The sequence below is a fragment of the Carassius auratus genome, unplaced genomic scaffold, assembly GCF_003368295.1.
Source record: "Carassius auratus strain Wakin unplaced genomic scaffold, ASM336829v1 scaf_tig00215121, whole genome shotgun sequence".
In the NCBI taxonomy this organism is placed as follows: Eukaryota; Metazoa; Chordata; class Actinopteri; order Cypriniformes; family Cyprinidae; genus Carassius; species Carassius auratus.
In genome coordinates this window covers 7,464-29,483 of record NW_020527944.1, presented here as the reverse complement: position 1 = coordinate 29,483, position 22,020 = coordinate 7,464, and the positions used below count along the sequence as shown (strand labels likewise).

General features: G+C 38.9%; 1 protein-coding gene across 8 annotated transcripts; it reads left to right on the top strand.

Annotated features, from left to right (window-relative positions):
• The first annotated feature begins 464 nt into the window (after nucleotides 1-464).
• LOC113093749 (transcription factor E2-alpha-like) lies at nucleotides 465-21,248 on the top strand. 8 transcript variants are annotated; one of them, XM_026259304.1, is made up of 21 exons: nucleotides 466-998; nucleotides 6,390-6,486; nucleotides 7,607-7,679; nucleotides 12,033-12,094; nucleotides 12,187-12,259; nucleotides 12,515-12,555; nucleotides 12,662-12,794; nucleotides 12,887-12,933; nucleotides 14,866-14,965; nucleotides 15,220-15,356; nucleotides 15,447-15,543; nucleotides 15,801-15,859; nucleotides 16,026-16,101; nucleotides 16,349-16,422; nucleotides 17,075-17,275; nucleotides 17,723-17,834; nucleotides 17,959-18,106; nucleotides 18,338-18,391; nucleotides 19,111-19,346; nucleotides 19,948-20,085; nucleotides 21,219-21,248. In XM_026259304.1, exons 2-20 carry the CDS (start codon nucleotides 6,412-6,414, stop codon nucleotides 20,076-20,078), a joined length of 1,929 nt encoding a protein of 642 aa, XP_026115089.1. In that variant the 5' UTR covers nucleotides 466-998; nucleotides 6,390-6,411; the 3' UTR covers nucleotides 20,079-20,085; nucleotides 21,219-21,248. The 8 variants fall into 8 exon arrangements, with proteins under 8 accessions (XP_026115093.1, XP_026115089.1, XP_026115088.1 ...); XM_026259303.1 differs by having other exon boundaries at nucleotides 17,072-17,275; XM_026259302.1 differs by having other exon boundaries at nucleotides 16,346-16,422.
• Nucleotides 21,249-22,020: the final 772 nt, after the last annotated feature.

The following is a 22,020-nucleotide window of genomic DNA, read 5'->3' as shown; positions in this document are numbered from 1 at the left end:
TGTGTGTGTGTGTGTGTGTGTACATAATTTCTTATTAGAACAATAAAGGCAGATGTTACTACTTACCTTAGCAAAGTCTTACCTTGAGAACAAATATAACAAATATATTAAAGTCTGTTTGAATGTATTAAAATAAATAAAAAAATAATAATATTCCTAACCTTTCTGCGTCCAACTATGAATACTCTTACGAGCGTTTTTAACCAAAGTAGCGACACAACGAGCGGGCGTCGACATTAACCAGACTAACAAAATGTTGTCACGCAGGCTGCGCTCTAGCCCCTTCACTCAGCCTCACTGAACACACAATGTCGTCATGAAAGGGGCGGTTCTGGAGGGAATATACTTGAGGCCATTGGACATTCCATCTGCCTGTCACTTTCTGTCGCCTTTCTATTGGCTACTAGCATGCGGGTTTATCTCGCAATCTCTTGCTGCTCTCGTATAAATGCCGCTTACTTTTCTACCATCAACGTCCGCCGGATATCATAGTTCCTATTATCAACTCATTTCCCCTTAAACTACACTTAGTAAATCATGTCTGATAAATGATTAACAGCCATTCTGCGCGTCCTGACCAATCCGTGTTTTTTTTTTTCATCGGTAGACCTTGTCGAAAAAACCCTTGACTCCCCTGGGCACATGAAACTGGACACCCGAGCTTTCGAGGCCCCTCTTTTCCACGCGGAGGAATACATTGTTGCTGCTCACAATGTGGATGGAGGTGGTCAAGATGTCTACTAGAAGAAAGAATTAACCTCAATTGTAACAACATAAAGGAAGTCGTGGCACGGGATTGTTTGGATACAGACCTGCAACACTGTATTTATGACGTTGGTGTTTTTGTAGGAGGATGTTAAAGGAGTAAAAACACACATGGTTGCTCCTCTCCGCTTTTAATGCGCCGTGCTTCAAATTCTTTCAAGTTTTATTGTTTTTCCCTACGAGATTCAACCTTTCTTTTTGACTGTTGGATGTAAAACAACCGATAAACAGAGGTAAAGCTTTTTGGCTTTTGTTCGTGTTTTACTGGGTTACTAAGATGAATTATTTTAGTCTCGTATTAACCTCATAAAAATCACATACTTGCATATTGAAGTTCCATTTAGCAAGTTTTATAGATGTGTGCTTATGAAAGTGGGGGGATGCATTTTTTTCTTCATTTAGAGGCTGTAGTGGAAAGTCCTGCCCAGTTTTGTGCTGGTGGTCTTTAACCAGTTCTATCCTAAAAGAAGTGACTCCTTTGTCCTTTTATCAAGCAAGATTAGTTTTGTGGGGAGCTTCTGAGTTTAAGTGACTATAAGAGCGAGCTGTCAGTGCACATGTAATTTACAAATAACTAATGCCTGAAGTTACTTTTAATCGGTTAGACTTGTTCAAATCCTACTTAAACTTAAGCACAGTAGTGAAGCGTGTTGCTCATTCAGGTTTGCTTTTTCATAAAAAAAATATCTTTGGTTAATTCACTTACTTTTTTGAATATTTTTTTTTGGCAGGGAAATTCCTCGCCCCAATCACCCCCCCCCCCTCAAATCGCGAGTCTCTTGGGGAAAAGTTGACTATTTGTCGCGGGTACTTTTATTAACTTTTGATTAATCCCCAGCCAATCTTTATACATTTGTCTCACAATACATGAATAATTGAGATTGTCGGCTCGATGGCTGGTTAATATTAATAATAATGCCACCCTTATCAAAAGTACGTGCTCGCGATCGCTGTGGCCTATTTGTTTTCGACATGGTTAAGCTATCGGAATACAATAAGTTTACAACTGAGAAGAAATATTGACATTGTTCATGTCTGGATGAAGCTTACACAAAGAAAGGGCTGTGACTGAACTCTAGTTTAAAAGTGTTTGCACATTCAGCGATTGAGGTGGGTTTTAAAATAGACATTCGCGGATATTTTACGCATTTTTATTTGATAACGTGGATTTTGTTCGGGGTAACGTTAGCCTACATAAACTGGTGGTTAGTGCTAACACTGTTGCGCTCTCTCTTACAAACCACAAATGGCTGCAGTGTGATACAGGACTAAAGATACTATTTACCTTTAACTACGAAATACGTTTTAAAACTCGTGTTTGGCTTTGTTTTTGGTGTCACCTTTTTAATTTATCTTTTGTAGTAGGCCTGTGTGTGTGTGGAGAGAGAGAGACATGGAGACCTTTACCGTTAGGGATGGAAATCGTAAAGAATTAAAACGATTCTGCTTCAGTTCCTCTCATACTTATTTCTTTGGCGATTTTAATAATTTATAAAATAACATTTGGAAAAAAAACATTTACAGCCCTATCGGCATATTTTTGTGGTAAATTATACGACATTTTCAGATTTCAGCAGAACCAACATAACAAATCATAAGTAGCCTAAATGTTAGGTCTACATCTCTCGCATAGGTGTTATTTACAGACTTTCAGAGCTGTCATGAATGCATCATGAAACTGTCTCTATTTTAATGCAATGGAAAAACGAACATAAAGGTGATAACCGGTTTCCATTCATTATTTATATAGAATGTAGGCCTACCTACATGATGTGCAGGCCTTATCTTATTTGCATGTTGTCATACTAACAACCAGTCATTAATTATGCTTATGTAAATAATTGGTTTATTTCACATTTCCACGATAAATAACTAGTGAATAAGATTAATTAATTAACAGCTCCGAGTGTTTTCGATCCACTATACACTATTAGGTTCATAAGAATCATTCGTTCGGAAATCGAATTTCACTGGTGGGATTTTTTTTTTTTGTGAATCACTTAAAAGAATCGACTCCTAGAGTCACTCGTTCAGGAATCGGATTAGACTGGTCGCTATGTATTTTTTTAATGCCCTAGATTAAAATGAACAATAGGAAATGCTGTCAGATCACCGTGATCTTCATGGATCAAAAAGTGCTAAATGTATTGTACATCATAAATAATTTTTTAAATATAAAAAGAACCGACTTTTGATTCCAAACTCTAATATGTTATCATATGGCCTTCACCTCATTCGACAATTAGGGCTGTTTATATCAGTTACAATCGCTCAGTGTCTCTCGTATTTGGGATCTTTGTCACATTTACATATCAATATGCTAGTATACTGAGTAAAATATATATTTTTACCTGTGGTTTGGCTTTGTTTTAGTTGGCAAAGGCTTGAGGGGGATTTGGGCTTTGTTTACTATCTTTCTTTCTTAATTATTTAAAGGGACCACATTCTTTATGTTTCCATTTAGCTGTTTTTGTTTGGGAGTGTGAATAATATGGGCTTTCAAGGTGTGAAAACACTTTTTTTAGCCATTGGCTTGTAATGGTATTATAATCAGACCACTAAGAGAAACTAATGGTTAATACCCGTTTGCTTCCAACAGCATACAGGACCCCTTAAGATGTTTCTGAGAAAAAAAAAAGTTTATCATTTACCAATATTTTTACATTTCATTGTATTTTAGCAAAGAAAGGGCAACTTTTAAAAGATTTTACTGCAGTTGGTGGTTGTATAAAATGTTTCCGCCTTGTTGGATGGTCTCCTTTATGCAAATGAACTGGCCAGATAACTATAAAACATAAACAGAACAGAGATGTACAATAAGTTAAGAACATTGATTTGCATGTTCCATGTACTGATATCATGATTTCATGGAAACGTATTGACTGGTGATTGCATTTAGTTTCCTTGCTGTGCTGATGTTGCATAACACAACACAATTATTAATAAGATTGGCAGACGTTATAGAAGGACTGGCTCGTTCAAAACAAACAAAATGTTTGTCTTGTAATGCTTTTTGGTTGTTTCATTGTAACACAAGAAAATTTTATTCTGTAAAACATACAGGATGTCTTTGGCCAAATTAATTACCAGGGATGTTTTAGATTTACGATTAAAATCTTGGCCAAAGATAATAACTTGGCACTGGTTGTTTGTGAAATCTCCTAAAGCGATTCATAGTAAGTTAATAAAAATAAGTCTCATTTTTCATTTGAGACAAGGAAATACTGGTAATATACTAAGAGATATGTGTATTATAAGAACAATACATTTTCATTTATATCTACAATGGGCCCTCTTCACATATCCCAGTTTCTCAGCAGTGGAAATCATCATAGTTGGGTTAACTTGAAAAGCATTCCCATTTGCTCAAATAGCAAAAGAAAAACTCCAATAAAAGAAAATAAATTGAGAGAGACAGATAACATCAGTCAGAAGAGAGAACGATGGTCAAATTTACCGTCCCTCCCATAAAAGCTGCATTAGAAATACCATAACATTAGCGTTGACTGTATGTTTTTTTTTTAATTTACATTTTTTTTTATGTACAAAGGTGATATAATACAAAGAATAGTGTTATAAATTTACATACATAAAAAAAAAACATATATAAAAACCTTCTAGGATTTATGATGCTGATCATCAGAGTCTTCTAAAGGGCTGGGTATAGTTTGAATTTTGATCAATTCTGATTCCGATTCTGCTAATTGAATCAGATTCTTTTTTCCGATTCCCAGCATCGATTCCAATGTGATTTAAAAAATGATAGCAAACATTCATCACGTGTCTCTTATTTCCAAACCATGTATTGGAGCTGAATGCCATGAATAAAAATCAACAGGCTACAAAAAAAACTGAACTCTTTAAGTTTGTGTGCAAAAATAAACCTGCATGATTCAGGATCAGTTTTTCTTTTTCTTTTCCCCAGTGGAAGTTGTGGTTCTCTAATGATTCTGAAGAAAAAAACATTAAACAACTAAACAAAATTACATGTTAATTCTGAATTAATGATTTAATGACTCACTCAAGATTTACTTGTTTCATTACTGGATGAATCAAAGTTCTTAAACGAATCTCTTGTATGATTTAAAGACAAATACATTTTAACAGCCCCTTTTTCGACACCTACCGGCAATGTAATCGATAAATCTTCATTTGAAGTGTCAATTTACTTTCAAAAGATAATTTACTCTATTTTAATCGCTACCATACACCTCGTACACACAGTTTATATAACTATAAACTTTTATTACAGTACTTCTGTGATTTAAATGCTTGAAACACAGAAATAATGATACTGTGTGCCTGGAAAGACTGAAGCTGTTTCATTCATGACAGATGACAGCTGCTCTCTTTAGGTCAATGGCAGCTCGAACTAGGGCTGGTCCGAATACCATTTTTTGAGCTTTGAAGCTTCAGTAGTAATCAACACCGAATGTTTGAAACTTTGGAGGGAGGGGGCTGAACATATTCTACACCGGATGCGAGCATCGTGTCACAATACAACAGAACCTATTATGCAGTCTACACTGGATGCGGCGCGGTGCGGGAGTGACAAATTCCTGACAGTAAACTGCTGTTGCGTTCTATTTATGATGCACTGACACAAATTTCAAATGATTTACAACAGTTGCTTTGTTGCATCCAGTGAAGACAGACTTTAGCTGGCGTGGCGGGGCATGGCACGATAAGTGTAGCGTCCGTGTGTAGACAGGGATCTTTGTGTGTCTGTCTGTTTGTATTTTTACTATGTCGAGAACCATTCATCCAATCGACTGGGTTAAATGCACAGCATGAATTCTGAGTACCATACTCCGCTATATGTCACATCACTTTTCTCACTCAATTTAAAGTGCTCCCACACAGCTGAGATCTTCGGCATTTTTATATTCTCTTCCAGATTAACTGAATCATGAACCGTTTCGCAGGGGTTGCCAGGTGTTCGAGGAAAAGAAAGAAAAAAGAATATTTGAATCTCAAAATTGAAAATTGAATCTCAACCTATCTAATGATATTCAAATAATTTTATATTCAGGTCCAGCCTTAGGAATGGTTATGTCAAATCACACTGGTTTGTTTGTACACTGCACGGACGAACCAAGTGATCACAACATTGATCACACACGTCAACAGTTGAGAAATGAAAAAGACGAATCATTGCAATTTAGGAATAGAATAATGTTGGTGTTTGAATCGTGTTTGCGATCTTTAACTATCTACTAAATTAAAGTTGGTGGTGACACCTCTCTTGCAACATGTTTAGCTATAACAGATATTATACTTAGATTTTTTTGGCTTATGGTCGCAAATGTAGCCAAACTTTGGAGCGCTTAGATTATCGATCAAGGTCCTGGCAGATCGGTAGGTCCAGTCCTCACAGATTAAGAAAAAAAGTGCATAGGAATCGATAGGTCGAATTGAAATTTTAATTTGACAACAAGTATCTGATTTCTGACCTTAAAATATCCGATTCTGGAATCGGAATCGATTTTTTGATTCCCAACCCTAGTCTTGTGAAACGGTTCCATTCCATATGAGGACACTCGACTTTCATTACTGCTTTTCTCATTCACCTGGTCTTTGGACAGCTCACCCCAGCTGTGTCTCTCTCTGGTTTTCTCCTGCAGGGTTCTTTAAAGACAGAGGGTTATGAACGAGCCTCACCAGAGAATGGCTACAGTGGGAACAGATAAAGAACTCAGTGACCTGTTGGATTTCAGTGCGGTAAGGAAGAGAGTATGGAGTCTTTGTTATTAGTCTGGACAAAACTCTCTCTCGTTAAAGAATCGCTTTATGATTCCATATTCACTTCAACTAAATCTGACCTTGTTGTCCGAGGATAGCTGTTGTTCTTCGTGCCACTTCAGACTGATCGAATCTCTTGTCACAATGCCTGCTGTATTGTTGGTGGCTATAAACATTGTAATGAATCTTTGAAGTCATGTGCAGTCTCCGATTATGTTCTGAGAAGTGTGGTTTGCCATTTGAAACCTCTCCAGCATAATAACCATCACTCAATCCTCTCTTATCCTTATCCTTGCATTTATTATTCTCATTTCACCTGTTGTTAAAATCTGATTTATTCTTGGCGGTCATGCTATCCTAAATAGCATTAAAAAATATGGAATATAAAAATGTTAATCACTTGATTCATTGAATGACTCGACCATGCTTAATTTATTGCATTGGAAAATTGCCATCTACTGAAGCAGCGAATCTATTAAGACGATACATTGATAATCAGACGTGCCAGACCAAATGCATTATGATCTCACATCTAATTACAAATTGTTAATGGTTTAGCTACTCCCTCATATCGCATTCATTTTCCAGCCTTAAACCTTTGTCAAAAACTAAAGGATTTGCATATTATACATTTTGGTATCTTCTATCTTATGGTGTAAAAGGTGTTTCCACATTGTGAAAAATGTCTCCCACACCAGAAAGTCCCTCTCATGCACCATGCAATGCCAGCACTGTTGCTGCTTATTGGTTTCTGTTTGCACTTCAAAAACAAAGAGACATCATCCATCCATGTAAACGTCCTCTTCTGTCCTTTCTGTGAAACCCTGAATTCTTTGTAGTATAAGACAAGATGCATCTTCAAAGAGGCATACTACTTTGTGAGAAAGGGTTTCTTTCAGATCGAACCATTTTAGTGGGTTATATCCGCCAAAATTGACATGACCTTTAGCATTAAACTTTTGAACAAGCTAAGCTTGACGTCACATAGCGTGAATGCCCAATAATGCTGAAAAATCGCTGTCTGTGGGCACCTGTTGATGTGAGTTTTTCAGGATATGCTACATTGCTAGAACTTCTGCTTCTTATTTTTCTGCCTTAGATGTTTGCACCCCCTGTGGCTAATGGGAAGAACAGACCAACCACACTTGCTAGCAGTCAATTTAGTGGTTCAGGTAAGTCTAAACACATGCCTTTTCTCGTTTAGAGAGAAATGTCACATATTGCTTAAATTTGCCATATTTGTGCATTTGATAAGTTTAAAGCGGTGTTCTTTATAGCATTGAAGATGTTTGGGCCAGTTGCTAAGTGCTCATTCCTCTCAACAGAAGAAGAGGACATGCTGCTGCTTGTTTTCCTAAACCCCCTCTTTTATTAATTCACCGTAGTATATCCAGAGTCAAAGCTCGGGGCAGTTTGGATCACTTTGAACTGGTTGTTCAGTTGGAGCACCTATTGCACAAACTTGTACATCGTAAAAACTTTGTTAGGTCAAGAGGAGTGACTGATTTGGATTGGATTGCCGTTCATAATCAAGTTTGTGTCCAGAACATTTTAACAGCCTGTGTTGTTCCTGTGGCTCAGTGATAGAGCATTGTGTTAGCAGTGTAAAAGGTTGTGGGTTCAATTCCCAGGGAACACACATACTGGTAAAAAAAATAAAATTTTATAGCCTGAATGCACTGTAAGTTGCTTTGGATAAAAGTGTCTGCTAAATGCATAAATGTAAATATAAACACCCTAAAACATCTCTTTGTCATCTAAAAAGTGTTGTTTTTTTGCTTTGTTTGTATGTTGCACTTACTTTATAACCAGTTGCACATCACTCTCACAAAAGTGTTATTTTTGCGACCATTGTTGGCTTGTGTTGCTCCAGTTAAGATTGTTTCAGAAGCTGTCAAAGGCATGAACGTTAGGTGCATTTCTCTTCAAGTCTTTTCAGTCTGTCTGTCTGTCTCCCAATCGACACTCCAAACATTAGCCTTGAATAAGAACAATCTGAGAACAAAGCCTTAAATAAAGGCCAAATGATTCCCCCACCCCACTGAGTAAAACACTCCTCCCCCCACACAAGAAAACACTTTCTCTGCCTGCCAACTGACAGGAAATAGACCCTCTCTGAAACAAAGCTCTCTCATACCTCCCACCACCCCGCAGGAGGCCCGCATGAAAACAGCAAAAGAAACCCTGTGAAAGATCACCAGCTTCACTCTCGGTCTGTGGCGGCCCAAAGTGCCAATTACATAGCAGGGCCAAGCTAATAATGTCTCAGTTTGAGATTTTTATTGCAAGAGCTACCTGACACCGAGGTGACCCCGACTGTTAAATCTGTCACTTGTGAGATGCTTCTACAAGGTCTCCACATAAGTCAACATAAGCCTCACCCTGTGAACTCGGTATAACAGGGGTATGACATGTACTTGACATGTAGAGGTCCAAGGGACAGTTTCTCAGCATTATTCATTTAAACTCTTAAAGGAATTATGAGTTCAGTACATCTTAAGCTCTGTTGGCATCGTTTGTGAACACATTCTCAATGATCACAAAAATTAATTTTTTTTATATTTATTATTTGCAATTTATCCAATTAGTCTCATGTTAAAACGGATGTCTTGTAGCTGTAAATTCAAAATTGTATCTTAACATTTATTGTATTGCGTTTTAAAGAATTAAGGGATAAAGGAAATTTTATTTTCTGTGCTAACATGTCACAAATGCTATTGAAAGAGCTTGACATTTAATGAACCTATATTGAACATTCCTTGAAGATCATAAAAAGTATTGCAAATGAACCAAAGCTGTGATCTTGACCTATTTGCATGGACTGGATTGCTTTTCAATTTTAAACCATTGGTCAGGAGTTAAACTTCGACTGTCCTCTACTATTCAATCTGGCCATTCACAAAGTAAGGATATGTTTAGAGAATGCATTGGCCTTCAGACGTGCATCTGTTCCTAAAGACAAAAGTGCTCGGGAGGGTGATAATTGCATTAAGCCATCTCCTCCTCCTCCTTGGGCATAGCCATGGTGTTTGTGGGATTGTTTGCATGGGAGGACTTCACCAGGCGTTCTCTCGCTCACCTCCACAGCTGCCTAACATGTCACCCACTGAGGACAAGGTTAGGACAGGACATAGCCCATTTCCCCCCTTGTCAAACCCAGCACATTAAAGCCCCTTTCACATTGAAATTCCGGATTACTACACAGGTAATGTGTCCCGGCAATTGTTCCCGGATCGTTAGATTTTGGTTCATTCACACTGCCAGTGATTTCCTGGAATATCTGCATGCATTCACACACAAACCCGTTAAGGTCCCATAATGACATGTGACATCATGACGTGACGTGTAATTTACGAGTCAAAAACGGCAGGCACGTTTACTTTCAATAAGGCCCCGTCCACATGGAGACGCGTTTCTGTGAATACGCACAAATTTTTTATCGGATAAGTGTTTTGTCCACACGCATCCGGCATTTTCGTAAGGTGAAACTGCAATTTTTTTAAACCGGGTCCCAAAGTGGATAAATTTGAAAACGCCGTCTTTGCGTTTTCGTCTGGAGGGCTAATCCGTATATTTTCAGAAACGATGACGTCATCAGCCCACGTCTCCCCCCTAGTCAGACACCTCTAAGTCATGTAACAGCAACAAAAACATGAACAAACACTGAACGATTGTCTTTTTATTAACTAACATTAGCACAGATTAATAAATGTATTATTCCATGTTCGATTGTGTACCACGCGCAAGGTTTATGAGCATAGTCCAAGTCTTCTTCTCTGTTTTTAGTGTATCTCTGTGTCAGAATTACAGTGCCACATACTGGTCTGGCATGTATACTACATCATTTTGCGGTTTCGTATGGACGCGAATATTTCTTGAGACGAGGAAAAAAAAGATCGGATTTGGGTAAGCTCCTTCTCCGTGTGGACGGGGCCTTAAGCTTGCGAAGAATCTCAGCTTTAGCGTGGATAGTGAGGAGCTAACAGATCTCTGCTTCATTACAGTTCGCACATATTTTTTACTTGCAAACGTTGATCTGCCTTCAAAACACCCGGTAAAAGAGTTGCACGATAACGTGCATCATCACTGACACCTTTTCCGCCATTAGTTCCGGCTTTTGAATCAATCCCGGGATGTGTTTGTGTTCACACAGAAGACAATCCGGCAATTTTCTGGGACCAATGAGCAGTGTGAATGGGGCTCTTCACACACACACACACACCTCAAGCCATTATTGCTTTACTTTCGATATCTGCTGCCAGCTGAACTTGAATAATGGCATGCTGTGTAGCTGATGTATTTGAAGGACTGTATAAAGGAAATGATCTTTCCTCAACGCAGGAAATGGAATCAGTTCCTGCTTGACTGAATGTCAGATTTGTCTTTGTAGAATTACATTTTGATGATTCCAGCAAATAAGTGGCCAATAACTCAAAAAAAAACAAAAAAAAAAAAATATATATATATACATAACAAAATTTGTCAGAAAAATCAACAGTTTAGTTTGCTAAAATGGTCATTCATAAAAAAAAAAAAAAAAAAAAAACATTCTACCATTATAACAGTCTGACAGATCCAAACCATTCCTCATGTTAAACATCTTATCTGGTCCTTCTGTGTCTGTATCTGTAGCTCTGCCACTTCATTTTCCCCCACATAAGATGCTTCTGCCAGGGAGATTCTTTCACTCACTCAGTCAGTGCCCACTTCATTTCCCATGCTGCCTGCGTGGGCTCCATAGATCACGGCTGTCAGTGTGGATGTCGCTATTTGCTCTGCTTTGTTAGCTTCATCACTCATGCTCAGCCTTCAGTGGCCGCTCTGGCTGAGACCCCTCTTCTCTCACACATTTTTAATTAGACATAAAAAAAAAATGCAAAAGGAGAATATGAATATTCATAAACCAACTGCATTAATATGCACAATCATGCAAATCAGCATGCAATTAAGCCATGTGTCTTTGGAGAGCTTTGCATTAAGGCATAAGACAGGAGGCAGAGGGGAATGCTTTATGAGGAATTTCTGCTCCAGTACACTTTAAAATGTTGCAGCAATATTTTAGAATATCCATTTTTCTACATATAAAGCATATTGAGGGCTATGAGGAGAACCTTTAACACTCCGTATCATGTATGTCTTTAACTGAGACTTGTGTTGTCCCTATGGGTGTCCACTCCCAAATGTAAAATGACGCTAATTACACAATTCTTTGATCAGCCTGTTTTTGTTCTGCTTGCCGTGATACCCCCCCCCCCCCCAACTTGGTTTAATGAGATCCAGTGACCGAATGAATGCTCCCTTTATGGCCAGCGATCTTGAGACTTGCTAAATGACATGGATATTAGTGTGGTGTGATGGTTTTGGGATGAGATTCAGAGGATGTCTATCAAATACAGAACCACCCACCAAACGTCCAAAGGCCTTAATGCATGAAAAGAGAAATTAAAATGGGCCTTGATGTGTCGGTTAAGTGCATGTCAAAATCGAAGTATTGCTCTGACAGTGTGTGATCACTTGCTTTGTAGGTATGGAAGAGCGTAGTAGTCCCTGGGCTGCTGGAGAGCAGAACAGTCCCTCTTTTAACCAGGTAGAGGTAGACCCAGTGCCTTGTTTGCGGTCTAAAGGTGTTGTTGGGACATGTTTTATAGTTTTGACCTGCTTCTGTCTTGATTTTCCCAGAACTATGGAGAAGGCTCACACTACAATGAACACGATGGACTATCTTCCCCATTCCTTGGCACAGGAGTTAGTGGTGAGATTTACCAATTTTTGGTCGTTGATCTCAAAGCTCCCGATGTAGACACTGCCCCATGGGTTGCCCTGGAATTTGCTTAGGTAGTCGAGCCCCTCTTTGGCCTCAGCAAGTGGATTCACTCTTAAACTCCATGTTCTGGAATTGACTTCCAATTTCTTCAAATAATTGTAACATTTGGACTTTGTTTGAAGTGTTGTGTGAGGGTTCGTTTCATATGTATTTGCTCACAATGCCAACGATTTTTACTTGCAGGAAAGAATGAAAGGGGGCCTTACTCTTCCTTTGGGGGCCAGGTAAGTTGAATCAAGTCTTGAGCAACTCCTGAAAGTGCTTTAGTCGCCTGCTTGACATCATGCTGTAACTTTTGATTCAAATCGGCCATCTTGTTGTTCCTTATAGCCTGGGTTCCTGCCCTCAGACATCGCCATGCCTTCTTCAGATGCCATGTCTCCATCCGGACTGAAGCCCGGCTCACAGTTTTATCAGTCATACCCCAGCAACCCCCGGAGACGCCCCTCAGATGGAAGCATGGGTAAATAACTTGCAACAATTACTAGACTTGTATCAGATCAGTCAGTATGGAAAGAAAGAGTACCTTTGTGTATGCTTTGATCTTTTTCACAGAACCCCAACCAAAAAAGATCAGGAAGCCACCAGGACTGCCATCATCAGTGAGTGAACTTTCTGAAATATTCTTACTTGTTTCCCACTAAAAGTATTTTATTGCAACTTATCAATTTAGTGATCAGAGTTGTGAGGAATTACACAGATGTTATGGAAGCAAAGTCCTGCTTACATGAAGTCGCGGCCATTTGTAGCATCTGAAATGGTTTGACATCAGTCCAAAGGTTTAGCTCCAACACCTTTCAACACATCTGCCTGGAAAGTTTTTGGTAATAAATTATGCAGGAAGGTTCCAGACCTCATTCAGAGTAGAAACATTTTTAATATGACGTGAACAAACAAGAACATGCTTGTAGGGGTAGATGTAATAGTCCAGAGATTTTACCGTTGTGTCTAATGGTTGGCGAACAAAACATTTAAGGCACATCCTTCTAAAAACATCACAGTTGACAGACTTTTGATTTAACAGGGTATGTATTTTAAATTGCGTCAAAATATTTCAGAACGTTTGACTATTGCACATCGGCGTCAACTTGACCAAACATGCAAGTAGCCATACCCCTTTTTTGAGTCATGGGAAGAGGAACTGTTGTTTCTTGGTCTAAATCCACATAAGCTCAACACTTTGCCCTCTAAACCCCCTCCTCAAACACGATCCTTCAGATTTGCCCATGCTAGACCTTATCCTCCCCCTCTTCCAAAGTGACCCAGTTGTGAGTCCCCTTTGCACCTTTCTCTCTCGCTCTCTCTCTCTCTCTCCCGTGCTTGTCTTAGCTCAGATTAATGGCTTCTGATGAGCTAAGGTTCTAGCTCCTGCTGAATCCCACTCTACGGCTCAGTAGAACTTCCTCTTGTGCCGCCACAGCATTATATCACCCTAATGACTGCGCCAATGCTCTCCTGCTACCTTTAGCATGCTTTATAGATATTTACAAAATTCCACAGTTTAAACCCACCTTTGGCCGAGCACTAAAGGATATTGATCCTTAACTTGTCTGGGCTTGCCCTAATCTTCTCGAGTGCATCAACAAATCATTGTGAGGATATGTTTCCTGGTGAACTTGAGACATAAGGGCCATTCGCAGGTTGGTTGTTTTTTTTCCTCCCTCAGTTGTTCTTTTATGCGGTTTCTACATAATCGGCCAGTCTATTTAGCTCCACTACTACCACTTCTTCAGCGAGACCTCTCCCCCCACCGTTCTCACCCCTCCCCTCTTCAGCCCAGCTGCCTGTGGAGTTGGACGGGCTCCAGGAGTAGGCAGATGGCTCTGTAATTAGAAGTGCATCTCTCCATTCCCATCCCACTTCTCCCCGTTAAATCAAATTACAGGCAAAAGAGAAATATCGCTTTGCTGGATTTGTATTCTCCGCTGGCCCGAGACCCACCCGCCCGCAGGCACCCCCTCCCTCCCAAACACTCGCTCATGTATGCGCACATACAGACAAACATACATTGTTACATACGTGTTTAGACGCGCATGTTGGGGAAGACACTGTTTGGAGGTATGTCTCCTGAATTCGGATGAATCATTCAGTTTTAATTTATCAGTTCCAGATCATTTTTGTATTACTATTCTAAACAGTACAAATGTCTGTTTTTTTTTCCATTTTACTGTTATGGAATATGTAATTACGCAGTGTGCTTAGCTTGATTTGGACTCACTCTTAGTGACGGTACTCCCTGTAGCTGTCCTCCCTCTCCTTTTTTGGCTCATGGGAGTGCGAGAGGAAGCGCCGACTGTGCCATGAGATGGCCGTGGCGCATTTCCCAGCATGCTCTGTTCTCTGTCCCTGCCACTTTATCTGAGGGGCCACTATGGAAACACTCATCCACGTCATTTGTACGGAAATGTATGATGCACTTGCCAGTTTCATGGGCTCCATATCAGATTTGCTTGGGTTATTTTGTCCATATGAAGGCCGTTACTATGATCGTTGTGTTTCTTTAAGTTCTTCATGTACCTTGTTTCTAAACGCAGGTTTATGCCGCCACCTCTGGTGATGACTATATCCGAGATGGTGCTGCCTACCCAGGCTCCAAACCTGGTTCTGTGTACCCAGGATCTTTTTACATGCAAGGTATCTACATAGGGCAATTTTCCATTTCTAAAACCCCAATCTCTGCAAGCCATAAATACTAATTAATGTATATATAACTTGTTCACAGAGACATGTTGCAAACAGATTACGAATGACTAAGAAGTTATCTCATAGTTTTGTTTGTTTGATTTGAAATTAGTAGCATGCACATAGACAGATGTTGCTTTGGATTATAATAGACGTCCACTGTGCTGATTGTAACTGATCCTTTCTATCTGCCTTTGTGTTCGCAGAGGGCCTACACTCGTCTTCGGACCCCTGGGCCCCCTCTGGATCCATAGGCCAATCGGGATACACGGCTATGATGGGGAATTCGCCACACATCAGTCAGCCAGGCACATTCTCTGCAATAAACCCACAAGACAGAATGGTATGCCTTCTGAAAATTTCTAAGGTTTTAGAGAAGGGCTTAAATTGTGACTCAATTCAGAAGTTCCAATAACTGTGTTTATCTCCACAGAACTATCCCTTGCACGGAGCGGACGTGAATGGTTTCCATTCGGGCTCCGCAGCCTATAGCCACACATCCGCCATGAATGGATCCGACAGCATTTTGGGTGAATCACCTTCGTCTTTTTAATTGAATGTCCTCTAGGTTGTGAAATGAGCTTGTAATTGGGTTGCGAATGGTCCTTGAATTCGTTTCTTCGTGTGAAATCATTTTTGGCCTTGGACTAGTCTGAACTTGAACTGCAATCTTCCATTCAGACTTTGAATGGACCGTTTTAGCTGATAGCAAATTATGGATCACTTGAATAGTTGTGACATTGATGTACTGAATGAAGTTAATAAGTACTCCCGTTCTCTTCCACAGCAAGCAGAGGTTCAGTCACAAGCAGCTCAGGCGATGAGATCGGAAAAGCTCTTGCTTCGGTGAGTGAGCTTTCATTAATCACCTTGAAAGAGCATTTGACCGTGTGAAGTAAAAGATGGATAGCACTATTCAGACTTTCAGTGATTCCTTGGTTATGGATTAATTATTATCATCACATCACATCAGCATCACATTTAGTCATGTTCCATGTGTTTTTATCGACAGATCTATCCTTCGGACCACAACAGCAACAACTTCTCCACTCCTTCCACTCCTGTGGGCTCCCCTCAGGGCATTGCAGGTACGTCAGATAAGCTGTCTTCTTCTGTCAAAGCTGGATCTGGTTCATTAGATCAGCTTGTGTTGAAAGGTACCAAGACCAAAACGGGTACGCGGAGGAATAAGCCTGATCATTTTAGATTGATAGGCTTTTGTGTAGGCTAAGGTGTGAATGTGAAGCTCTAGAGCGCCATCTGCTGTCATAGTGGCACACCAGCATTCAGATGTTTCACACTCCCGTCTATAATATATCATGTTCTCCTCAGCAGGTGCAGCACAGTGGCCGAGAGCTTCTGGTCAGGCTGCGCTCTCTCCTAACTATGAGGGAGGACTACATGCACTGGTAGGATTCTAAAGATGCTTTTTGAATGTAAACGCCCCAAGCTTCAGTCTTTAATAAGACAAATATACAAGTGTTGTTTTAGAATTATTTGTATAATTATTTTTTAAAATTATATAACAACAATATTTCGCTTTTATGGTTGGTTTTTATTTTGAGGTTGGTTTTTATTTTAAGGTTTATTTTGTACAATTTATTTTATTTTAAAATTTCTATTTAGCTTTAATTGAGGCACGAAGACTGGAATTGGGAACCGCTGATTTTGTAGTAATGTTGTCTCTGGTATTCTGCTCTCTGGCTTTGGACGGCGATTGCAGGGAGGGTGGGACATTCGCTTTCAGTGCTATAAAGTTAGCATTTTCCAAGATCTCCTACTGCACCTTTAACAATAACACTGATCTACAAACCCTAACCCTAACTGATCTACAACCACATTTAGCAATGTTAGCAATGCTATATAAAAAAATGCTCTATTTAAATTGTGTTCTAATATTATTATATTATTTATATTTTGGACTTTTTACCTGTCTCAATGAATGCTTTTGGCCTCACTGTGCCCAAATCATCTGTGCTTTCTGTTCTATTTATTCTATTAAGTTTATAACTTGCTCACCTATACTTTAAGTTACATATGAATTACTTTTCTCCACAGCAGAACAAAATGGAAGACCGGCTGGAGGAGGCCATCCATGTGCTGCGAAGTCATGCGGTGGGTCAGTCCCCGGGAATTCCCCGAGCCCATGCTGACGTGCACGGCCTACTGGGTGCCGTCTCCACATCCAGTGGATCTATCGGGGGTCTCCCTCAGGCCTACTCCAACCCAGGACTACCCCTGAGCAACAGACACCCTGCCATGGTTAGTGTAGGCACTTAGTAGTATGATCCAGACACATGGATAACACGTAATCCCGTCCAACGCATCATGATTTTAATGAATTGGTTCATTTGGGTGGTTCATTTAATTTAACTTCATAAAAAAAACCTGATTCAGTTATTCATTCGGATTATCGATTATCAGCTCGATGGCAATAGTTATAGCTATTGGCTGATAATCATGCAAGTAGCTATGCATTATATTTTTAAGCAAATATTTGTGTTAATGCACACTTGTATATTAGCTTCATTATACTTTATTTGAATGTGTCCTTGTTCCATTGCAATAACTAAATACTAATAATATTAATTGACAACATGTACTAACTATAGGGTTTGGTTTATAGCTGTGTGTGGTATTGTGTAACACAAAGCAATACTAAGCAATTGATATGTGCTGATTACTCTCCCTTGCTGCACTTGTCTGCAGGCTGGAAGCCATCAAGATGACCGTGCCTGCCTTCCTCCCAGCAGCACCCTGTTGCAGTCCACTCATGCTTCAGACACCCCACAGCCTGGAGGAGCACCAGAGGGTTTTAGCAGTGAGCAGCAGTTTCAATTTCTGTTTTTGAACCATCCGAACAAGTCAGCGACAGATGCAAACGCTGAGATCTGCGTGTGAGTTTCAGCGGGATGCATTTAACGATTTCCTGTCTCTGGCTTCAGGTTTGCCCGGAGGCTTGGCCCCCGCCACGCATCCCTCAAACAAATCTGACATTAAGAGTGAAGACAAGGAAGACGATGAGAACTCCTCTGTGGCCGATAAGTCTGAAGAAGAGAAGAAGGAAAGTAAACCATCTCGCACCAGAACAAGGTACTTTTTTAGCATTCCCCTTAAATTATGGCTGAATGGTTCTGGACCAAAAATGCTCAACCTAATGATGGTTTGAAGCAAATATTTGACTGCCTACAACAAATGTTGTGTTTCTTCAAATGTTTCTTCAGGCCAGGCCTGTTTACAAAGTGTTTGGGTTGCCCCAACACCGAAAATACTGTTTTATAGTGTTCTCCATCCCCCCTTCCCAAACTCTCACATTGTTTTCAGAAAGGAGGTGTTTACCCATCAAGTCCTTTCAGGTCTATCAGACCAGGGAGAAGAGTAAGTCTATCTCCCACCATAGAGTGCATGTTTGTGAAAGACTCCGGATACACACTTGATCGCTTTTAAACGTTAAATGTCTGTGTGTTATTGTACACAAAATGAATTCGAAGCCATTGAAAAACTAAGATGATTTTGACACAGGTGGGACATTTTCATGAGTGTAATTAGAATCGTCGGTTTTTCAATGCGCAGTATCTAATCTTTTTAATTCAACATTCATCTCTTGATCTAAAATGGGTTGATAATGATAATGAAAATGAAGTCAGCAAAATTATGAAATAACATGAATGGAGGTGTACAAATTATGGGATGCTTAACTATATTGAAAGAGTTTGCATGTATTCTGGACTCCAAAACTTTGAATGGCAGTGTATATAGATGTAAAATATTTCTCTACTAAAGTAATTTCACAAATGAATGCATAACCTTTAAGATCAAAATGCATTAACCATGACAAAACATTTGTCAGGTGGGTCCAATCTTTTGATTAGTGCTGTATTTAAGAGATTTATAATAAGTAATTTAATTTATACTATATATCTATAGTAATTTTATAAGTAATTTATGTTTATAACTTTACACCTAGTATACTTGAGAAGGCACCTGGACTATGAAGATATTTAATTAAAAAAAGATTTAAAAATTTGTAAAAATTGTCTTTGTACAATTTTAAAAAATGGAATTTCAGTGTTATTTCGATTATCGTCTCTTCACAGTCTAGACAATGAAGACGATGAGGATTTGCCGCCAGAGTTAAAGGTGGAGCGGGAGAAAGAGCGGCGAGTGGCCAACAACGCACGAGAGCGACTGCGCGTGCGTGACATCAACGAGGCCTTTAAAGAGTTGGGCCGCATGTGCCAGCTGCACCTGAGCAACGATAAACCCCAGACCAAACTGCTCATCCTGCACCAGGCCGTCAACGTGATCCTAAACCTGGAGCAACAAGTCCGTGGTGTGTGTTCTCAAAATATATTTATTGAATATTTTGCAATTTTAACAAAACATTGGAACTTTGTTGCCGTGCCATGGGTGCAGCTGCGTAATATCACTGCGCCTGCTGCACTTAGCAAAGTTCCTTGATTATTACGCTGGAACGAGAGTATAGTTCCTAGCCATAACGGTCTAGAAAATTGCAATTGTCTTAGTACACGTTGTTAACTACAGACACAAGTTTATAAATAGGAAGAGTCAAGTTAGTTTAGTCATTTTCGAGCGAGATGCTAACGGTCTAATCAGATTCAATGATCTATGCTAAGCTAAGCTAAAAGTGCTACCGACAGGCCCGGAGATGAGCCTAATGGATTCGGAAACGGTAAAACTCAACTGATTAACTCAAGGGGAGTTAGAAAATGACTGAAAATTATTTCAAAAAAAGTGTGTTCCTTTAACAGAAAAATTTATTTTAAAAAGGTTTGACATTTAGATTAAGGCTTATTTTATTAATTTAATGCGTTTTAATAAATGGAAAGATACACTTTTTCTAAAATTGAATATTGGACTTGTCTTTAAGTGAATGAATCGTTCATTTTCTAATTACAATCTTTTTCATCCAGAACGCAACCTGAACCCAAAAGCGGCATGTCTGAAGCGACGTGAAGAGGAGAAAGTGTCCGGGGTGGTAGGAGACACTCAAATGCAGCTGTCCGGACCGCATCCAGGACTGGGAGGAGATGGGCGCATGTGATCATGTGGTATGTTAATGTCCATTTAAACACTGCCTCACTTTGTGTAACTAATTATGCAAACACTTTTGGTCACTAGTTAGATTTTTTCACTAATGTTGTTACTTATTAATAGAATACAAACTAATGGTTGTTACTTATTAATAGAATACAATGGTTAGACACCACAAATTAAGACGCATGGTATCACTACTGTATCGATTGTCAGTTGTAAGTAGAATTTATCTACAATATTTTTGTATTTAAAATGCATTGCCTATTATCTTTTCCATTGTATTTAAAAACTAATGTAAACAAACACATTAGGTTTAATAATGCATTAGTAAATGCTGAAATTAACATTAACTAAGATCAATAAATGCTGTAGAAGTAATCGTTCATGCTTAGTTCATGTTAACCACTGTTAACTAACAAACCTTATTCTAAAGTGTTACCAAAGTAAAATCTGAATTTTAATATCTGCCATTAATTAGCCATAACATTTCAATCATTTACACTTATTGGTCAAAAAACCTGTGTATTTTGTACTATTTATGTAATTATTGTAGTATTTAATAATATTTAAATGAAGCTTCTTTTATTTTCAGTTCTATTTTAGCTTCATTTTAGTAATAGTGTTGTGTGTTTTGTCATTTGGAGTAGTTTTATTATATTTATAAGTAGCTTAAATTATTTTTAATTCAGTGTTAGTAATTTAGTACTTTCACCCTTATATATTTATATTTTATTTTGAAGCAATTGTTATTATTAGTTAACTATATTAATATTGAAAAATAAATGGGTTAAAAAATAAACCCTAATAGGTTTTACTAATATTTAGTTTTACTTTCAACATTTACTAATATGGTACAGATCAATATTTGTTAATATCTTTAAGAACTTAAACTGACGTAAACAACAAACAGTTGCATTTTATTCACTAAATGTTAAAAAAGATTTTAAAATTCTCTATCAAACGCATTGTACATTGTTCATTCATGTTAGTTAATGCATTAACCAGCATTAAGTACTTAGTCTAAAGTGTTACTTTTATTTTAAAGTAGTTTTATTAAAATTACTGAAAATGATTTTTAATAGTTTTGGTTAGCTGTAACAACACAGATTGAAGTCCCCTAAATGAAATCTCTGTTTTCTATCCCCAGATCAGTGAAATTTCTTGGGGCTCCTGGAAGGAAGTGACCTTGAATCTCTTCCCACCGTTCTCATCCTCTCTGTGGTGCATCTAGTGACTTCCACGAAATCAGAGATGCACCCTCCAAACAACCTTTTGGACACACGAATCGACCCACCAAAACTGAACACAGCAGATTTTGGTCCGTGATCACTCTAGACCGCAATTACCAGCAAAATGTGAAAACTTTCTCAGCTCATTTTGTATTTTTCTGCTTCCATAAAACAATGGATCATAGAAATAGACATGTTCTGACCACAACTGACGTTTTTTTTTTTTCACTGCAGAAAGAATTTTTGAACCAAGAGACGAGAAAGACGTCAGTTTAATCAATGGATTTGCTGCCTAATTGTTACGTTTTATAAAAGACTCAACTGCTTACTTGTACGGAACAAAAAAAGTTTGGGAGTTGGTTGTATATGAGGATTTTTTTTGTTTTTTCATTCCCTTCTGAAAAGGTACAGTCTTACATGCGTTGTGTAACCAAACCCCAAGAGAAGGGCGAACCTGTGGTGCTTTTGAGGACGGCATATCCCAGCATGCCACTGCTGTGTGGGCCAGGGCTCTTCTGGAAAGGGAGAAAAGCACACGGGCCATCGCAGCTCTCCAGACTGTTTTATCTTTTTGGAAACATCACGAATCATCAGCTCTCACGATGCCATTGACTAGTTCAGCCAATCAGAAGAAACCCGCATCATAAAGGAGCGTGAGCTTCTGTCACTTTGACAACAATTGCTTGGATTGCATTGCGTTCCCAGGCACGAAATTGCCAA